Raw genomic sequence first — 15,668 nt, 5'->3', positions numbered from 1 at the left:
CCCTTAGTTCAGAAAATATAGAAAAATTACAGATGTTATCCCCTTTTTCAGTAATTAGTTACATTGTTCTTAATTTGCTCAGATAAAAAATTAATATTTTATTCAAAAATGTATTAAATATATTTGTTTCCCCAATTATTTTAAAACTAATCCTTCCTTTTTAACAATCCATCACCAGCATGTTCTAGACCAAAAATGAGTTTAGCGTTTGTTAAAGGTATTTATTTTGAGTTCCTTAATTCATATCATTAGTTACTAATCGATCTTAAGTTTAAGAGGAGTACAAGCTCTTTTACAAATGACCAACGTCGCAGCGGAGGGCGATGAAAACTCTCGATGAGAATGCATCCTTGTCAGTAATAAAATCGGTTTTAAGCATAGTCCTTTGCCAGCGCAAATCCCATTCAAACCGCTCGGCTTGGCTGTGATTCCAAAAGCCCCGAAAACTTTTGCGCCCTCAAATTGAAAGGCGTTTTTGTTGGGCGCGTGTGCGTGGTGCGCTTGTGGCTCGGCTCTTTGGCATTAGCCACCAACCTTTGCTTCTTGAGCCACCTTTCAGTGCTTCACCTTGTAAAGAGAGCACCCACAATGGGCACACACACACACACACCCACCAAGTCGCATTCAGGTGCACACTTATTAGAGGAAAGCAGGTGAAACTCATCCTTGAGGCGGTGACGTTGCACTCGGAAGTCAGTCTGCATTGGCAGCCCAGAAAATGGCAATAATGAAATCAAAATGTGAATGCCCTTTGCATTTCGTACTTACAGTTTGACCCTGTTACGAGCTAAAGCAAAGTTGAAGCTTCAGCTGAAGCTTTAGCTTCAGTTGAAACTAAATCAGAGCCTGGTCAGCCTCCAGGCATTTCCTTTGCCCGTCACGCCCACCTCCCACAGCCCCCCATTGAATAAGCAGTCATTAGTTATCTTTCGAAGAGCTATGCGGCTTCGCTGCTTTGGCTGCTGCATAAAATTTGCATTTGAAGTGCAGCGTTCAAAAGTTGAGACAAATCCTTGGCGGGCATTCCCTTAAATCTGCGCCTGCTTTTGTGAGGATTCGTTTTGGCCAGTAGGTCAAAGTGCATTTTCAAACGCTTGTTCAAATTATCAGATTAGGCTCTATGTGCCCTAACTTGAATTATTTAAACAATAAATTTTTTACCTAGATGTATTTATCCTTAGTTATAGATTACAAATGCATAGCAAACGGAGTTGATAAAGTATTTTTTATTTAGTTCTAAGAACTATTTTATTGTGTTACATAACTTTTTAAAACATTTCGAGCTTTAACCGCTAAAAATTAAGAGAAAAAAAGTACACTTTACAGTATTTTAAAATCTTTAAAAATAGTTCTAAGTCAAATGAATTTAGTGTCGTCATCCATAAAATTTGTTCTTCAAATTTTCTACCCGGCTCAACATCCCCAAATATTTTTTGTCACTTTAAAGATACAACAACACAAAATTTTAGAAAACAAATTTTTCTTACAGAAACGTAAAAAGGTGTAACGACTTAAAAAATGGGCTTTAAAGAATTTTTGAAAAAAGTAATAATGTTGACATTCAAAGTATGATATTTTATTTTTAAAAATGTATTACTGATAATGTAAATGACCGACTCAAATTGAAAGCCGAACGGATTTTAATATGATATTAAGCACAGAAAAAATTTTTTCGTTCGAAAAAATTATAAGCAAATGAATTTAGTATTAAGTTTTTTAGACATATTAAAAACAAACGTTCTGGATAAAATCTCACAAATCACAAAACATTCTTTGAAAAAAAATGACACTTGGTTGTTACCAACTGGCATATTTGTTAAGAAATTGGAAGAATTTAATTAAATTTCAGCGGTTAGTATTTTATTTAAAAATATTTGTTCAAGGACTTTTCCATTTAATTAATTTTGGCTGAGATTTCTATTATTTTGATTTACTCGGTGGCCTACTTTTAGTAGCCAGTCACAATGCGAACGGCAACAATTGTTGGACATCGACGGCCCTAATGGATATTCTCAAACCAAACCCTAAATCCTTTCAATCACGTTTGGCCTTGATGCTTGGCCTGAAATTAGATAAACCGTTACATTGACCTTGACCCGATTTCCATTGTCAAACTTTTTGGGTTTGGCTCGATTAATTTAACACTATTGCACTCGCATTCCTCCATCACGACACTAAATTGGTTAGCATTTTGCTTCTTAGGGCCAAATTTTTTATTGTTATTATCTATTAATCTGTTTTAATATACAATTTTTTCAAAATTAAAAGTAATTCGAAGTGAAACTCACGAATCTTATAGCCAATTCACATTACAGTATTTTTTGGGGGAACGATGGGAAGACTGTAAAAAAGTAAAACTCCAATTCAAACTTCCATTGTCTACCGTCAAGGTCTTCCTCTTCCGAGTGCTCAAATCAAAGTGAAATTCAACCAAAAATGAGTACAATCTAATCAATGTTCAACTGTTTTACTAATTTTTGGTTGAATTTCACTTTGTTTTAAAAACTCGGAAGAAGCAGACGGTGGCAGCGTGAAATGGAGTTTTATTTTTTCACAGTCTTCCCATCGTTCCCCCTAAAAATACTGAGTTGGCTATCACACTGCCACCGTCTACCTTCAACGTCTTCTTCTTCCGAGTGCTCCAAACAAAGTGAAATGAAACCAAAAATAATTAAAAAATGGAAAACTTATTGGATTATATGCTATTTCTGGTATTTTTTCGCCTATCTGAATAGAGGGATGTAAAGAGACGGACGGATTTCGTCGAACTGAATAGTAAGCTAAACAAAACTGTTTTTCAAACTGAGAACTAGGCTTTAACATTATTGCATGTAATGGTTGTGCGTTTTAACTCCGATTTATGATACGAGAAATACTTAGGTCAGCCAACTCCAACCCCCAAAAGATTACATTTTTTAATCTCAACCAGAGTTCGTTCTAAACGGCTGGCAACGCTTTACAATTTTCTTGGATTTTTTTTTATTGATCTGAGTACCGGTAAGAAATGCCACTGACGAAAAGTGCATGCCAATTATTTGCCTCTCGCTCTTTCTTAAAGCAGACGAACGGATTTTGTCGTTCTGAGCAGCCTTAGAAAGTGACTTTTTTCACAGCTTGGACGTGATGGAAAGTTTCCGGGGTCAAATAGACAGCCTGCAGATAAAATAAAAAAATGCAGATTTTGCCGTTGTTCAGTCTAAAAGGAATACATTTAATTTAGAAAGGAAAGAAATCGGCATTCCCAGGCAAGCATTTCAACTTATCGATAGTTTCAGCTTCTTGCATTCTCCATCCCTGGCATCTCCGCGCTTAGCAATTTAATTTTCATAAAATTTTTGGTAAAGCCAATAAGACAGTTTTTAAATCTATGATGGCCCACGAACTGGTTAACGACAATGATTTGATATACATTACGGCAGATCAGGATGATTTCATCAAGATTAACCTAGATCAAGAGGATTTCAAGGGATCTGAGGAAGGGACGAGCAGCGACTCCCACGTTTTGGTGACCCAAGAGGATGAGCCACAAGCACCGGATTCCAATGCGACTCAAGGAGACTTTGCCGTTTTGATGGCAGCCATTGAGACTTTCACAGCACAAGGACGAGCTTCTTCTGGTGATTCCTTAACCTCACAGCCCGAAGCACCGGCAGATGCTAATTCAGAAGGATTTTTCGCACAAGAAGGCGATGCTGTAAAGCTCAGCGATGAGATCTACAACGTGCTCATTGCTGACTCTTCATTTCCTGAAGAAGTGTCTGAAGTGTCTCGACTGATCCGTTATCCCAGGCAGGACATAGTCTACCAGGCCTTCTCGCCCCCCTCGATCCCCGGTCTGCTGTCTGGCCATGGCGATCGTCCCAATGGTATTCAGCAGAACTGCTTTGGTCTGGATATGACCGATGTGGCCTGCACCCTGCTGAACTCGGCCGCTGCTCAACTGGAGCCCCCTGTGCACGTGGACGAGTTCACGGTGCGAACCATCGCCCACGGTCTGTCCACAGCCATGGACTTTACGTCAACAGAGGGGACTCCTCTGATCGGACGCCGGGGCGTCGGTCGCCTCGTGGCAGCCCTTATCCTGGACAGGGAGTCGGGTATCCTTTTGGCGTACGCCGTGGCCCAACTGGTGCCCCAGGCCCTGGTCGACAGCGAAACTGGGAATGTGATAGGCATGATGCTCCATCAGGTAACTCGTGGATTCGGCATTGACGACGTGTGCCGCCGCATCATCACCGAAAACACTGGACCCGTTCTCTTGGTGGTCAATCAAATCCCAAATTAATAGTATTAACATGATTTAATATTATTCAGTTTATAAATAACTTAATTTTAATGCGATGTGCCTTGTTCTTAAAAAATATGTGCCCGCATCTTATCCTTTTTTACTTTTATACTTACCAAAAACTAAAAATGTTTTTTCGAATGAAAATCAAGTCGATGAAAAGACTTATTAAAATCATTGACTATCTAATTAATTTTATTCGTACTTAAAGAAGTAGTTTTACCAGACAAGTTTAATGCTGAATGTTTTCAATTTTGTTTTATGTAATGACAAAAGATTGTCAGTAAGCCTGTATCTTCGTTTTTCTCAAAATAAAGTTCGCTTATACTTTTTAAGAATTTTTCTGAATACTTATGTAGGTAACTACTTTACCTTAACAGAACAAAAATAAAGTGCCTTGTTTAATACATACCATACAAATTGTTTTCCTGGCATAGCCAATTTCCCACATATGTTGATTCGTGAAAAAGACCTCGTTAAGTTATTCAATTTTATTATTTTATTGTATGTAATGCAATAAATTTGTCAGTTAAAGTTTCACATAGTTCTTAGTTTCGTTTACATATGTATGTGTAAGTATTTCTTTTCGTTATTAGTCGGTACTTAACAATAAACTTTGCCATATCATGAGTACACGTGAGTTCGAGTGTCTGTCTTTAAAAGGTAATGTCCACGCCTCGCCTCGATTTTGGGACGTTTGCGTGTAATGCGATTTATTTACAATTATTCGGGGTGTTGATAATTACACGTATGGCGTCTATACGTTAATCGAGTTGATGAAAAACACTTAAGAGCTTAGAAATGTATTTTGATTTCGATTTGTATAGTACTTGCTATGGTCATATGCGCTGCTTAAATCTAACAAAGTTTCATTGTTCAACATTCAGTTTTATGGGCTGTCCAATGGGTTGTTGGTGGCTTTTTGGCGGCAAAATAAAAGGCTGAAAGTTAAGTGGGTGGTGGTTGCCTCAAAGGCGGTTAGCCGCAAACCGCGAGCATTTGATGCATGCAAACGGGAATGTGTTAATTGTCCACACCCGTGAAAGGAATCCCTGTTAATTTAACACCCCCCAGCCCTCCCCCGCTGCATTATTCTGACCGCAGAAATTTATTTCCGTGGCTTTATTTTCTCGCAGCTGCTTGCGGTTAACTTGGCCCGGGATCAATTCGTTAAACGCTCAAAGGCGAGCGCATTAAGTATACGCAGGGTGTAACAACCGGCGCCTTGGGACAGCAGTCGCACACATAATTAATGCCACTTTGAGGGCATTGTTTAAGTGGGAGAATGTGTGTGCGCGGCTTGCACCTAATTGCAATTAAGTTGACGCTGCAGCAGCCTCAATTTCGACGCAAGGACAGAGATAACTTTAATTAATTTCAGACGATTTTTATGGGATTTGCCGTGGATTGGACGAGTGTGTGTAATTAAAAAGGACGTTAAGTGGATAAATAAATACGGGCCGGGCCTGCGGGTGCGCGCTGCACACGATGTTTACATTTTGTCCGTTTGATTTCGTTTTTATTTCTTTGACTGCCTTCCGCCTTTGTCTCCTGCCTGCTATTTGTTTATTTATTTTATGTATTTATTTGTATCGTTTAAATGCAATTCATTAGTGTTCGGAATACGTCTCTGGTTGGATTCAGCCATTTATATTATTTGTATATTCAATTAATTTACATTTTGTTGAACGATTTCGCAATAGAGTTATATACAGTTCGCGAGTCAGTCCGCTCAATTCAATAAATTTACTTTCGTTATCAATTAAATTGTTTTTGTTTGTTTATATGCTGTGTTCTGCTGGATGTCCAATCCGATCAATGCATGTATTTGCTATAATTTTTTGTTCTTACGCAATTATTTTCTTTATGAATTTTGGTTTTTCCCGCATGTTTCGAGCTTGTTCGTGAGATAAGAGCACATAAAATAGAGTTCCATAAATTGGCTATGCAAATGTTTACCATGTCGCACACATATCGGACAGTCCATATATGTGGGTTTTCTGTTTGACAATGATAATGTTATGTAAACTCCTTGAAATCATAGAAAACTTCTTTGATTCTCGGGACGGCCAATTCGAGGGTATACAATTTTAGGTGCATTTATTGGCAACAGAAGTTAGATATTTCTAGAAACGAGAGAACGAGGTCACCGGCCACAGTTCAGTATTTGCTAAAAATAATAAATATTCAAAATTGTCCGACATCCGTGAGTGAGAGGGGGAGAAGAGAGAGTGGAAACTGTGCGAGGGGTGCGGGAGATATGGCTAATTGAAAAGTTCAGCATGTCGCCACATAGGAAGGAGCCTGCAAATGTTTTCCCAGACTCAAATTGCCATGCAAATGCATTCGAGTTGAATTTTTCCAAAAACGCATTCGTTTGATGGCAGGAATTTCCCTGAATCCGTTCCCTCTTCCAAATGCATTCAGGATATCGATGCAATTTCATATCGGACTGCATAAATATTTACGGTTATGCATTTATGCAAACTTACTCGGTATTTTACACAAAACAGAGGCCCCCGAAACCAAACCGAAAACCCAAACCAAAAAATTAAATAACGAAATCAGCTAGGAGTCTGCCTAAGACTAGGGGCTTACTAACTAGTTCGCTTATAGCCGGTAGAACTTACGATTAGCTGGATTTCGGGGTTCTCGAAACTGGCTGCGGTATATGTATTGGTTATTAGTTAGTGGATAAAATCAACTAGCTTACAACATGCACTCGATTATTAAGTTTAATCTCTCTTTTCTTGTCGCTTTTGCTATTTGGGTCTATCAAATTAATTTGGTTTTATACTTTTTACGTTGGCAGAGTGTTGGACTTCCCATCTTCTCATTTTTAGCAGATGCTGGGTTTCCTGTCCCTCAGTTTTGCTTGGAGGCAGTGACATGTCATGTGCGGTGGCCCACCCCGATGATAATCACGCTGAGTAGGAGTGCCAGGATGCTGAGGGCGTAGGCCCGGGTGGTGGCTGCCGATGAGGTGACCGCCGAGGCCGACGATTCGCCTAGAATAACACAGAGGGAAAAATCAAACACTGTGTCGATTGGTCTTCCCTGCACAAAAAAAATTAATTCACAAGCTACTCCAACATGTCTCAGATTTTTTTTTAATAGACATTACCATTTATTTGTATTGACTGTATTGACTGTATTGACTTAATATTCAAGCTTTTCAATTCTTGAAAGTTCTGCAATAGATAATTAAAGCTTTAGCTTTGGTTTAAATTTTAGTTACGTAATTATATTTATTACCATAATAAAACAAAAAATATCTGATATTTGTTTGAACTCTTTGATAGGCAAACACTGTCTAAACGAGCATCTCCCTATTAAAATTGATACTTAATTGGGTAAATAGGTTTGCATCGCTGTACCTTTTAATCAATTTATAAATAATTAATGTAATACTTAAAAAATATGTTTTTTTAATTTTTATTAAAATTGATACTTAATTGGGTAAATAGGTTTGCATCGCTGTACCTTTTAATCAATTTATAAATAAATTATGTAATACTTAAAAAATATGTTTTTTTAATTTTTATTAGTTGTGCCCATTTTTTTAATAATGAGGTTAATTTTTTGGGTGGCGCCAATATATAAATTATACAGATTACCGCTCAATTACATATTTTTTAGGTAGCTGTAAAGGAATTGTTAATCCATACATTTTTGTATATGGAAAATATTCAAACATGCAATATAAATGACTCATTTTTTACATAGTTAGAATTAGAGTGTATCAGGGCGGCTGGCCTTAAATTTCTATAATATTGATATTCTTTCTTTGCGTGAATGTTCCCGCCCTGGCACTCACCATTTATTATGTTCAGCGTTACGGTCGCACTGGGGCTATTCGACGGGCTACATGTGTAATTGCCAGTATCGCGCTTCTTGGCCGACTCGATGATTAATGAGCCAATCTGCAGAAGAAGAAAAACACAGTCACATACAGTTACAGATTTAAGGGCCCAAGGAAAAGTTCGGAAAAGAAAAGATAAACACAGGCAGTTTTCATTCGGACATGGGCACACGTATTCCAAATATTGGGCATGAGCCGGAACTGACTTTTTGCTCCGTGGCCGGGGCACAAAGTTATGGCCAGGCAATTAGGCGAAATGCGACAAAACTGAAACTTTTGCGCAACAACATTATAATATTTTGTGCTTGGCACCAGAAGCGAAGAATCCATTGGAAATAGAGAGTAATTAAATTAAAGTCAACAAGGGAGTCTTTGGGTCTTGGCCAAGTGCGAGCAACTCTGTTACTCTGTTACAGAGGAATTAAATGTTCTCAGTTACAACACACCTTTTTAAATATAATGAGTTTCGAAAAAGGCGCAATAATAAATTAAATTAATAAATTGTTGGTCCTAATACAAATTTTTTACCATTATTAAGAGATTATTTCTATTTTCATTAACCTGTGATGTTTTTCGCTTAACAAAAGGAAGGAAAAATAAAATTACTTTCAATTTTACATTTTGTCATTCTAATATTTTCAAGTTTTTAAATATTTTCACAAATAGTTGTACAACAATACAAAACAAAATTTAAAAGTTATCTCAAACTCGGCTTTTATTTCTTTAAAATTTGTTATTCCATTTCAAAATAAAAAGATTTGGAATTTGTCAGTGTTGGAAAGGATACATATTTTTTGGCACCAGAAGGTATTTGCGAAAATATGTTCTTAAGTAACGTAAAATATTCACAATTTTTCAAGTATCTTAATGGAGTAAAAGGAAAAGAAAGGTTTATAAAAACACATTTACTAATTACTTTTTGTTTTAAAATTAATCATTTTGAAGTTAATTCGTTTTTCTTATTTATTAGTTATGTGCTGTATATGTTCTGGCAATTAAATTATTATTTAATTAAAATTAAATAAATTAAACATCACTATATATTGCATATGCGGTGAAATTAACTCATCTTTAAGTTGCAGTTAAATTATGCAATAGTTTTCTTTAAACTAATTTAAGCAACACAAAATAAATCAAATTATTTCATTACGTAACACATCACATAGATTATTTTCCATATAAAAATCTTGACCTACGTAAGGTAAAAGGTACTATAAGCTTGTACCTAAAGAAAGTATCCAGGTGAACACCCAATACAGTATTGGGTTAACAAAACCATTAAGTAAAAACCAATTTGTTTTTGAAAAGAAATAATAATTAACAACTTTTCAATCTCTCTTAAATAAGGAATATTTCGTTTATTTTACTCCCTCAATAACTGGGAATTTTGGGCTGTGCACTTACCGTGCTCTGGCCTTCGCCGGAGGCCTCCGGCAAGTTGGGATCCAGTTGCGTGCGGTGGCGGCGGGAGTCGGCCGCCAGTTGCTCGGCGCCGTGGTACCACATGATGAACGTGGGCGGCTCCAGGGCACCGCGCACTATGCAGCGGAGCACCACGTTGCTGCCCGCTTTCACGTAGCGGTCCGGTTCTCCCAGGATCTCCGTGCGAGGCACTGCAAGGTGGAGGATGGAAGATGGGGCGTAAGTGGAAGTGGCAAATTCGGTGCTTCGAAATTGTGTCATTTCGCTAATCTATTGAATTAACAGCTGCGAGTCACGTCGCACACGTAAATCTGGCTGTGCCAGAGCGCCACTTCGCCTTCGAAGAAAATCCACTTTTCAATTTTTCACTTACTGATTCCAGCATGAACTACCCCCCAGATGTCCCCGAAACGGCGCTTGGGTGATTTTTGGCCAACAGACACGCACATGCATAACAAACTAAGAGTTGTGTCAAACAAAAATGGAAGAAAGGCAACCAAAGAGGCGGCGAATAAAAAGCATACAAACGAACAAGTTGGAAATGTTAGCGCATACATTTTCACACGACCTTCCCTCCGCCAGGCATCACGACCACCCCCTTTCGCCCGGAAAACTGTGTGTCTTCATTTGCTAGGGCAGCGTGGAGAAACGTGAGCTTTGAAGTTTGACAAAATCACGTATACGCCGAGTTTTCACTGCTGTTACACAAAAATGTGCAAAATGAGTGCGCCGAGAATTTACACAAAATGCCCGACTATGCCCCAGAGTATCTGTGTTTGGGCTTGCAGCAGTGTTAGAGTGCGCGTGTGTATATATGTGTGCGCCACGCTCTGGTTTGACACCAAACTGTGTCAGCTTGTCAAAATCGTCATGTTGTTGCATGTTAGTTTTCCAGCTGCTTGACTGGAGATTCGCGACACAGCAGCAAAAAAATATGCAACAAAATATGGCAGCTGAACCAGCAGCAAGTGCAATGTTATTAGCAACCGTTCTACTTTATCACCCACGCAACTTGAATACACAAATTGTAATACACATATGGCTCTAATTAAGTCCGTAAAGAGTGGTAATTAAATGTAGCAGCTTTAAACTCGTTTAACCAACTAAATTGGTGGGCATATCTACTCTCGTTTTAAGCTTAAGCTAATTTATAAATTGAAATTTAGATTAGATTTTTATAATAGCTGCAAGGGTATATATAAAGTTTGTTTCTTTTCTTGTATTTTACTTAGTTTCTAAGATTCCAATTTAAAAATTCCCCCTTGCAAATAAGGTATCAGCAAAAAAGCTAGCATTCAGCATAGCTTATAAACTTCGAGGAGTATTTTTTTTTTAAACAAAGACTATGAATTTGGCCCTTTCTTCTTTTAGGAACACTATAAAAAACACGTAAAAATAACCTTTATTTAATATTCAGCTTTATTTCCGTATAAGATAATTGTATTTCAGATTTGTTTGCTGATTATGCAGAAACGAAAACCCCGAAAACACCGAAAACCTCAATTCAGTAATAAAATGGTTATCGTAACACATTTTCAAATTAATTTCATTAACACCATCGATTGCCGAACTATTATTCTTAGTCTTTAGAAATAATTCTGAAAAGAAAAGAAGCTGAATGAAAACCGCAGAAACCCAAAAACTTTGCGAACAAACTAAAGTTGACCACACTTTCAGCTAATTCTCCGAGCACAAAGGGAACAGCAGCCCGAAGGGAAATGGAATTGGTTAAGAGTGTCAAGCTAATTGCAGCAACTTAAATTAATTGAGTTTATGGCGAAATGCTTTTAGGGAAATTAGTTAAGGGGAGGTGTGCAGACATCACAGGGAATATTGTCACTTCTGATGGTGAGATTAAATGCGCTCCCTAAAAATATAATAAAACCAAAAGAAAACCCCAAAATTGGCTTTGGCCATACAAGATTAGCAGCAAATTAAATAAGCAGACCGAGCCAGTCAAGAATGAATACGAAAGCAGACAGGGAGTGAAAAGTACGAGCCCAGGAGACGAGATGAGCTGAGCAGAAAACGAATCTCATAAAACCAAATCTAGTTTGTTGTTCAATGATGTAGAACAAAATATATTCATTCACTCGGCATTCATGTGTGCGTGGCCATCGTGGTTGTGAATGCCTTTCTCGGCGCAAAAAGCTCTCCCATGGATTCGGATAATAAATATAAATCTGCCGAGTTAGCCGGGAAAAGTTTAAAAGATTATTACATAAGTTTGCAGCTAAGCAGACTTGATGTTTTTCGGGGCATTAACAACGATTTGGCTCCATTGTGCTGCCCATTTCAGTGACCTAGAAACTTGAGTAAATGAACCAAAACCAAAGGAACTGACATTTTAACCAGCAACAAAGCAAACAAGAATCCCCCCGCCTCTGTTAACACAACAAATTGACCGAAAACTACGAGCCTATTACCCCCACTTTGGCCCTGCATCCGAATATGGCCCAGAAATCAAGCAGCAGGCAGGCAAAGGCCAAAGCCTCAACATCAAATCCATTGCCAAAGACTCGGAATCGAATTCATTCAGCGCCAACTGGGGGTGGTGGTGGGTCAAGGCGGTGGCTTGGGTTGGTTTTCGGAATCGGGCGGTGGGTGGTGCAAAAATCGACAACATGCAAAGGGAGTTTTGGCCGTTTGCACAGACAAAACGATGCAATAAATACAAATTACATGGCAAAGGCACAAAATCAGCCAGGCAGCGCTTCACCAAAAGAAGAAGTGGGGAAAACGGTTGGGAAAACTGGCAGGAAAAACTGCAAAGGGGTGGTCAGGGGGCGGGGGCGACTAGGTGCTGCCGATAATGGTTATGGCCAGCAGAATTGGGAGAAAAGGAGCAATGGAGCGAAGGAACAGGAAGGACCACGCACACCCAAATTCAACTTCAAACAAACAAAGGCCGATTGGACCACGACGGGGAAATGGAAATGGATGAAGGCCAAACGACTGCAAATAATGGTTATGCAGAAAGAGACGGCGAATCGGGGCGAGAAAGAGACGGATCGCCGAATCCCTGCTGGGCATGAATAGAAATCCTTTATGCTTAAACTTGTCGTTAGATTAACGCAAATGTGGCCGCGCATACGAAATTCATCCGTACCAATATTTTTGGCTCCAGATGGATACCTGTTGTCTGCCACGCCCTCCGCCCATTCCAAAGCAAGCACTTGAAAATATCAATTTACTTTCATTTTTTTAAAAGTAAGGAACTAAAAAATATGTGATAAAAAAGTGAAATCTAACCATACATTGTCAACTTAAAATTATTATTAGATGTCTTCTTCAAATGTTTGCTTGTTTCAAAATTAATAAATTTATTTAGTTTTATTTCATGGGAACTTCTAAATATTGCAGATACTTTTACAGTCTTGCAATTCTGTATATAATAAATAAAAATTATTTCAAGCTATAAATTAAAAACTCAATTTAAGTTCAATTTTTGAAAGTCATGGTGATTTTTGTTCCCAGTGCTCACGCACACATGAGATTTGGCATACATGCGCAAGTGTTTAGCATACAAATTAGCTGAGCCGGAAATGCGAAAATCACTTTTTGGCAACGCCATTATCCAGTCTATTGCCCTTGCCCCCTTTTTCCCAGCTTCCTCGGCCTTCTGCTCAGCATGTGTCCTTTTTTGCCAGCAGCTCCTTGGGCTGGATCTCCATAAAACCAAAGTGTTAGTTGGATAAAAGAAAATTCAATTTGTTGGCTTCAAATGCAAATTGACTTTTTACTTTCACTGGCTTTCGCTCTCCTTTTCGTTGCTTTCTGAGCCGGGCTAAATTGACCTTAAATTGTCAAAGAATTTGAAATGATGGTGTAATTCCCGGCAAGAATTGTTTGCCCAGCCCGAGGGCAGTGTTTTTATACCAACAAATTCCGGTGTGAAACAAACCTCAACCGCAAAGCGGACAGATATTCGGGTAGAATTGCAACAGCAATCGTTTCAAATGAATGCATCCGTGTCATAGATAAAATCCGGAATCCATTCCAAACCCGTGGCCAAAAAATACTCGCACTGATTTCAGTGTCGTAGCCCCAAGCAATGCGGTTGTTATTGTGCGGCCCAGATAAATATTGTGAGCCAGGGAAATTTCATATCAATTACACATCCTCCGATGCCCTCGGCTGACATTTACATTGTTCATTTGGCCTGCTGCTGCAGTTTCTTCCGGTATGCAAACATGAAATTTAATTAACTTTTTACTCAGTGCTCTGTGTGTGTCTGTGAAACCAAAACGAAACCAGAACCCAGTACGAAAAAGTTTTCTCGTTAAAAAACTTGACCAACCGAAGAAATTTTCCGTCTGTTGGTGCGAGTGTGTGTTCTCCTTTCTTTTTTTTTATCATTTCAATGGGCAATGGTCAGCAGCCACAATTTGAATGCAATTTAGTGAGTAATTTGAAATGCAGTAGCCGCATTAAACATGCAAAGATCTCGGCCCATGTGTGGCCGTGCCCTTTGTAAGAGGGCTGGAAAGTTTTCGCATTTGCTGCCGCTTGACCTTTGCTCCTTGCCCGCATATTATACGCTCCAACTCACTCAGAGCCCGGTGTCTGAGTGCGAACTCATATTCATAAGCCCAGCATTTCATTTTCATGGTCTTGGCCCTGACTTACCCACAACTTGTAGCTGGACACGCGCGCTGACTTTGGGCTCCGTGGAGACCTGGCACTCGTAGGATCCGGCATCGCGGGCCTGCACATACTTGATCTGCAGGGTCCAGTACTTGTCCGGCTGCTTGATGGCCAGGAATCGCTGGTCTGCTATGAAGACGGCCCTAAAAATAAGATTAAAATTGGAATTAATTCTAAGTGGCAACACACACATAATTTAGTATTATATATTTATAATATTTATTATTCAATTTATAGGGTATTTATGCCATCTTTGTCTCTTTTAAGACCATAGTAATTGCATTCAACCATAAATGGTCGCCTCTGGCAACAGAACTTTAACTTGTACTACTGGAAATCTAATCCCTTGCCATGTTAAATTGCAAAACAAGTTTGTTTAACTTGAAAAAGTTTATTAGTAGGGCTCGAATAAGTGACATTTAGTTTGCAACTTTAAGAACAGAGCTCGAAAATAAGAGTTAATCGTTTTTCGTTTTTTAAAATAAAGCTGAGGAACAAGCAAACAGTGTTGATGATACAAATGGAAACTGATTATAATTCTCATTTCTGACATTGGTGATTAAAATAGTAAAAAAAAGGCAAAATATAAAACATCTTTTGTAGAGGGCCTAAAACTGAGAAGAATAAACGATTTAATATTTTTATATCGTTATTAATTGCTTACAAATATTTAAGTCTTACTAATAAACAGTAAACCAGATGTTAGCTGCATTTTGTGTTAGGTAAATCAATTTTAATTATTTTATGATTATCAATATTTTAAAATGAAAAAGATCAAATTTTTTCCAACTGATTTCCATTTAATATCTTTAAATTTAAAACCTTGTTCTTCGGACAAACTATACCAATTTTATGTACGCAACACCAAATGCATAGTCCCTGTACAAACTATGCATAAAAGCATAAGTCAGGAATCTGGGAAGTTTGAATGGAAGAACTGAGCCACACCATTATCACTTGTTTGAAAACTCCAGGTAGTCGGTAACCACTAGCCATTCGGACTGACTTTAAGCCCACGTATAGCACAAATTCTAAATAAACGAACAATGGCGGCAGACCCACTTAGTCGAGTCCTCGCTAAGTCCGCTACTAATGGCCACTCAAAAGACACTCAAAGTTATTTAGTTGCGGCATTTAAGCGGGGAAAGGGGGAAAGAGTTGACAACAAAGTTGCGTGTTTGGGCGGGCAGCATGCAAATGTTTTTGCTGGGGGGAAACTCAGTTGTAAAATAAGTTGCGTTTAATGTCATTGTTGCAGTATTTTTGTTCCTTCTTCCTACTTGTGCCGCTTAGCCGTTTTCCACCCCTCTTGATCCCCAAATCGCCCCCTGCACTTTGCCTAAAGTGCAAAAATGTTTCCGTCATTTGGCTAAAATGCAGTGGAATGGCCACGCCCACCGCACACATGCGTTGACATTGCTTATTATGTGCCCCAAAGCCGACTCTTGGCTT

General features: G+C 38.6%; 2 protein-coding genes across 2 annotated transcripts in view; one reads left to right on the top strand and one right to left on the bottom strand.

Moving 5' to 3' along the window:
* The first annotated feature begins 3,284 nt into the window (after nucleotides 1-3,284).
* LOC128258014 (uncharacterized) lies at nucleotides 3,285-4,502 on the top strand. The gene has a single exon (XM_052989407.1). It carries the CDS (start codon nucleotides 3,368-3,370, stop codon nucleotides 4,283-4,285), a length of 918 nt encoding a protein of 305 aa, XP_052845367.1. The 5' UTR covers nucleotides 3,285-3,367; the 3' UTR covers nucleotides 4,286-4,502.
* Nucleotides 4,503-4,761: 259 nt separating this feature from the next.
* The window catches only part of LOC128257999 (hemicentin-2), a 71,014-nt gene continuing 60,107 nt past the window's right edge, over nucleotides 4,762-15,668 (bottom strand). Inside the window, exons 5-8 of the mRNA XM_052989383.1 lie at nucleotides 14,199-14,359; nucleotides 9,552-9,760; nucleotides 8,103-8,208; nucleotides 4,762-7,293 (exon numbers count right to left, since the gene is read on the bottom strand). Of these exons, the coding sequence (XP_052845343.1) occupies nucleotides 7,178-7,293; nucleotides 8,103-8,208; nucleotides 9,552-9,760; nucleotides 14,199-14,359 (592 nt within the window). The 3' untranslated portion in view covers nucleotides 4,762-7,177. The remainder of the gene's footprint in view (nucleotides 7,294-8,102; nucleotides 8,209-9,551; nucleotides 9,761-14,198; nucleotides 14,360-15,668) is intronic.

Source organism: Drosophila gunungcola, chromosome 3R (genome assembly GCF_025200985.1).
Source record: "Drosophila gunungcola strain Sukarami chromosome 3R, Dgunungcola_SK_2, whole genome shotgun sequence".
Lineage (NCBI taxonomy): Eukaryota > Metazoa > Arthropoda > Insecta > Diptera > Drosophilidae > Drosophila > Drosophila gunungcola.
The sequence above is the reverse complement of the archived record's forward strand: the minus strand, read 5'-3'. Positions and strand labels throughout refer to the sequence as shown.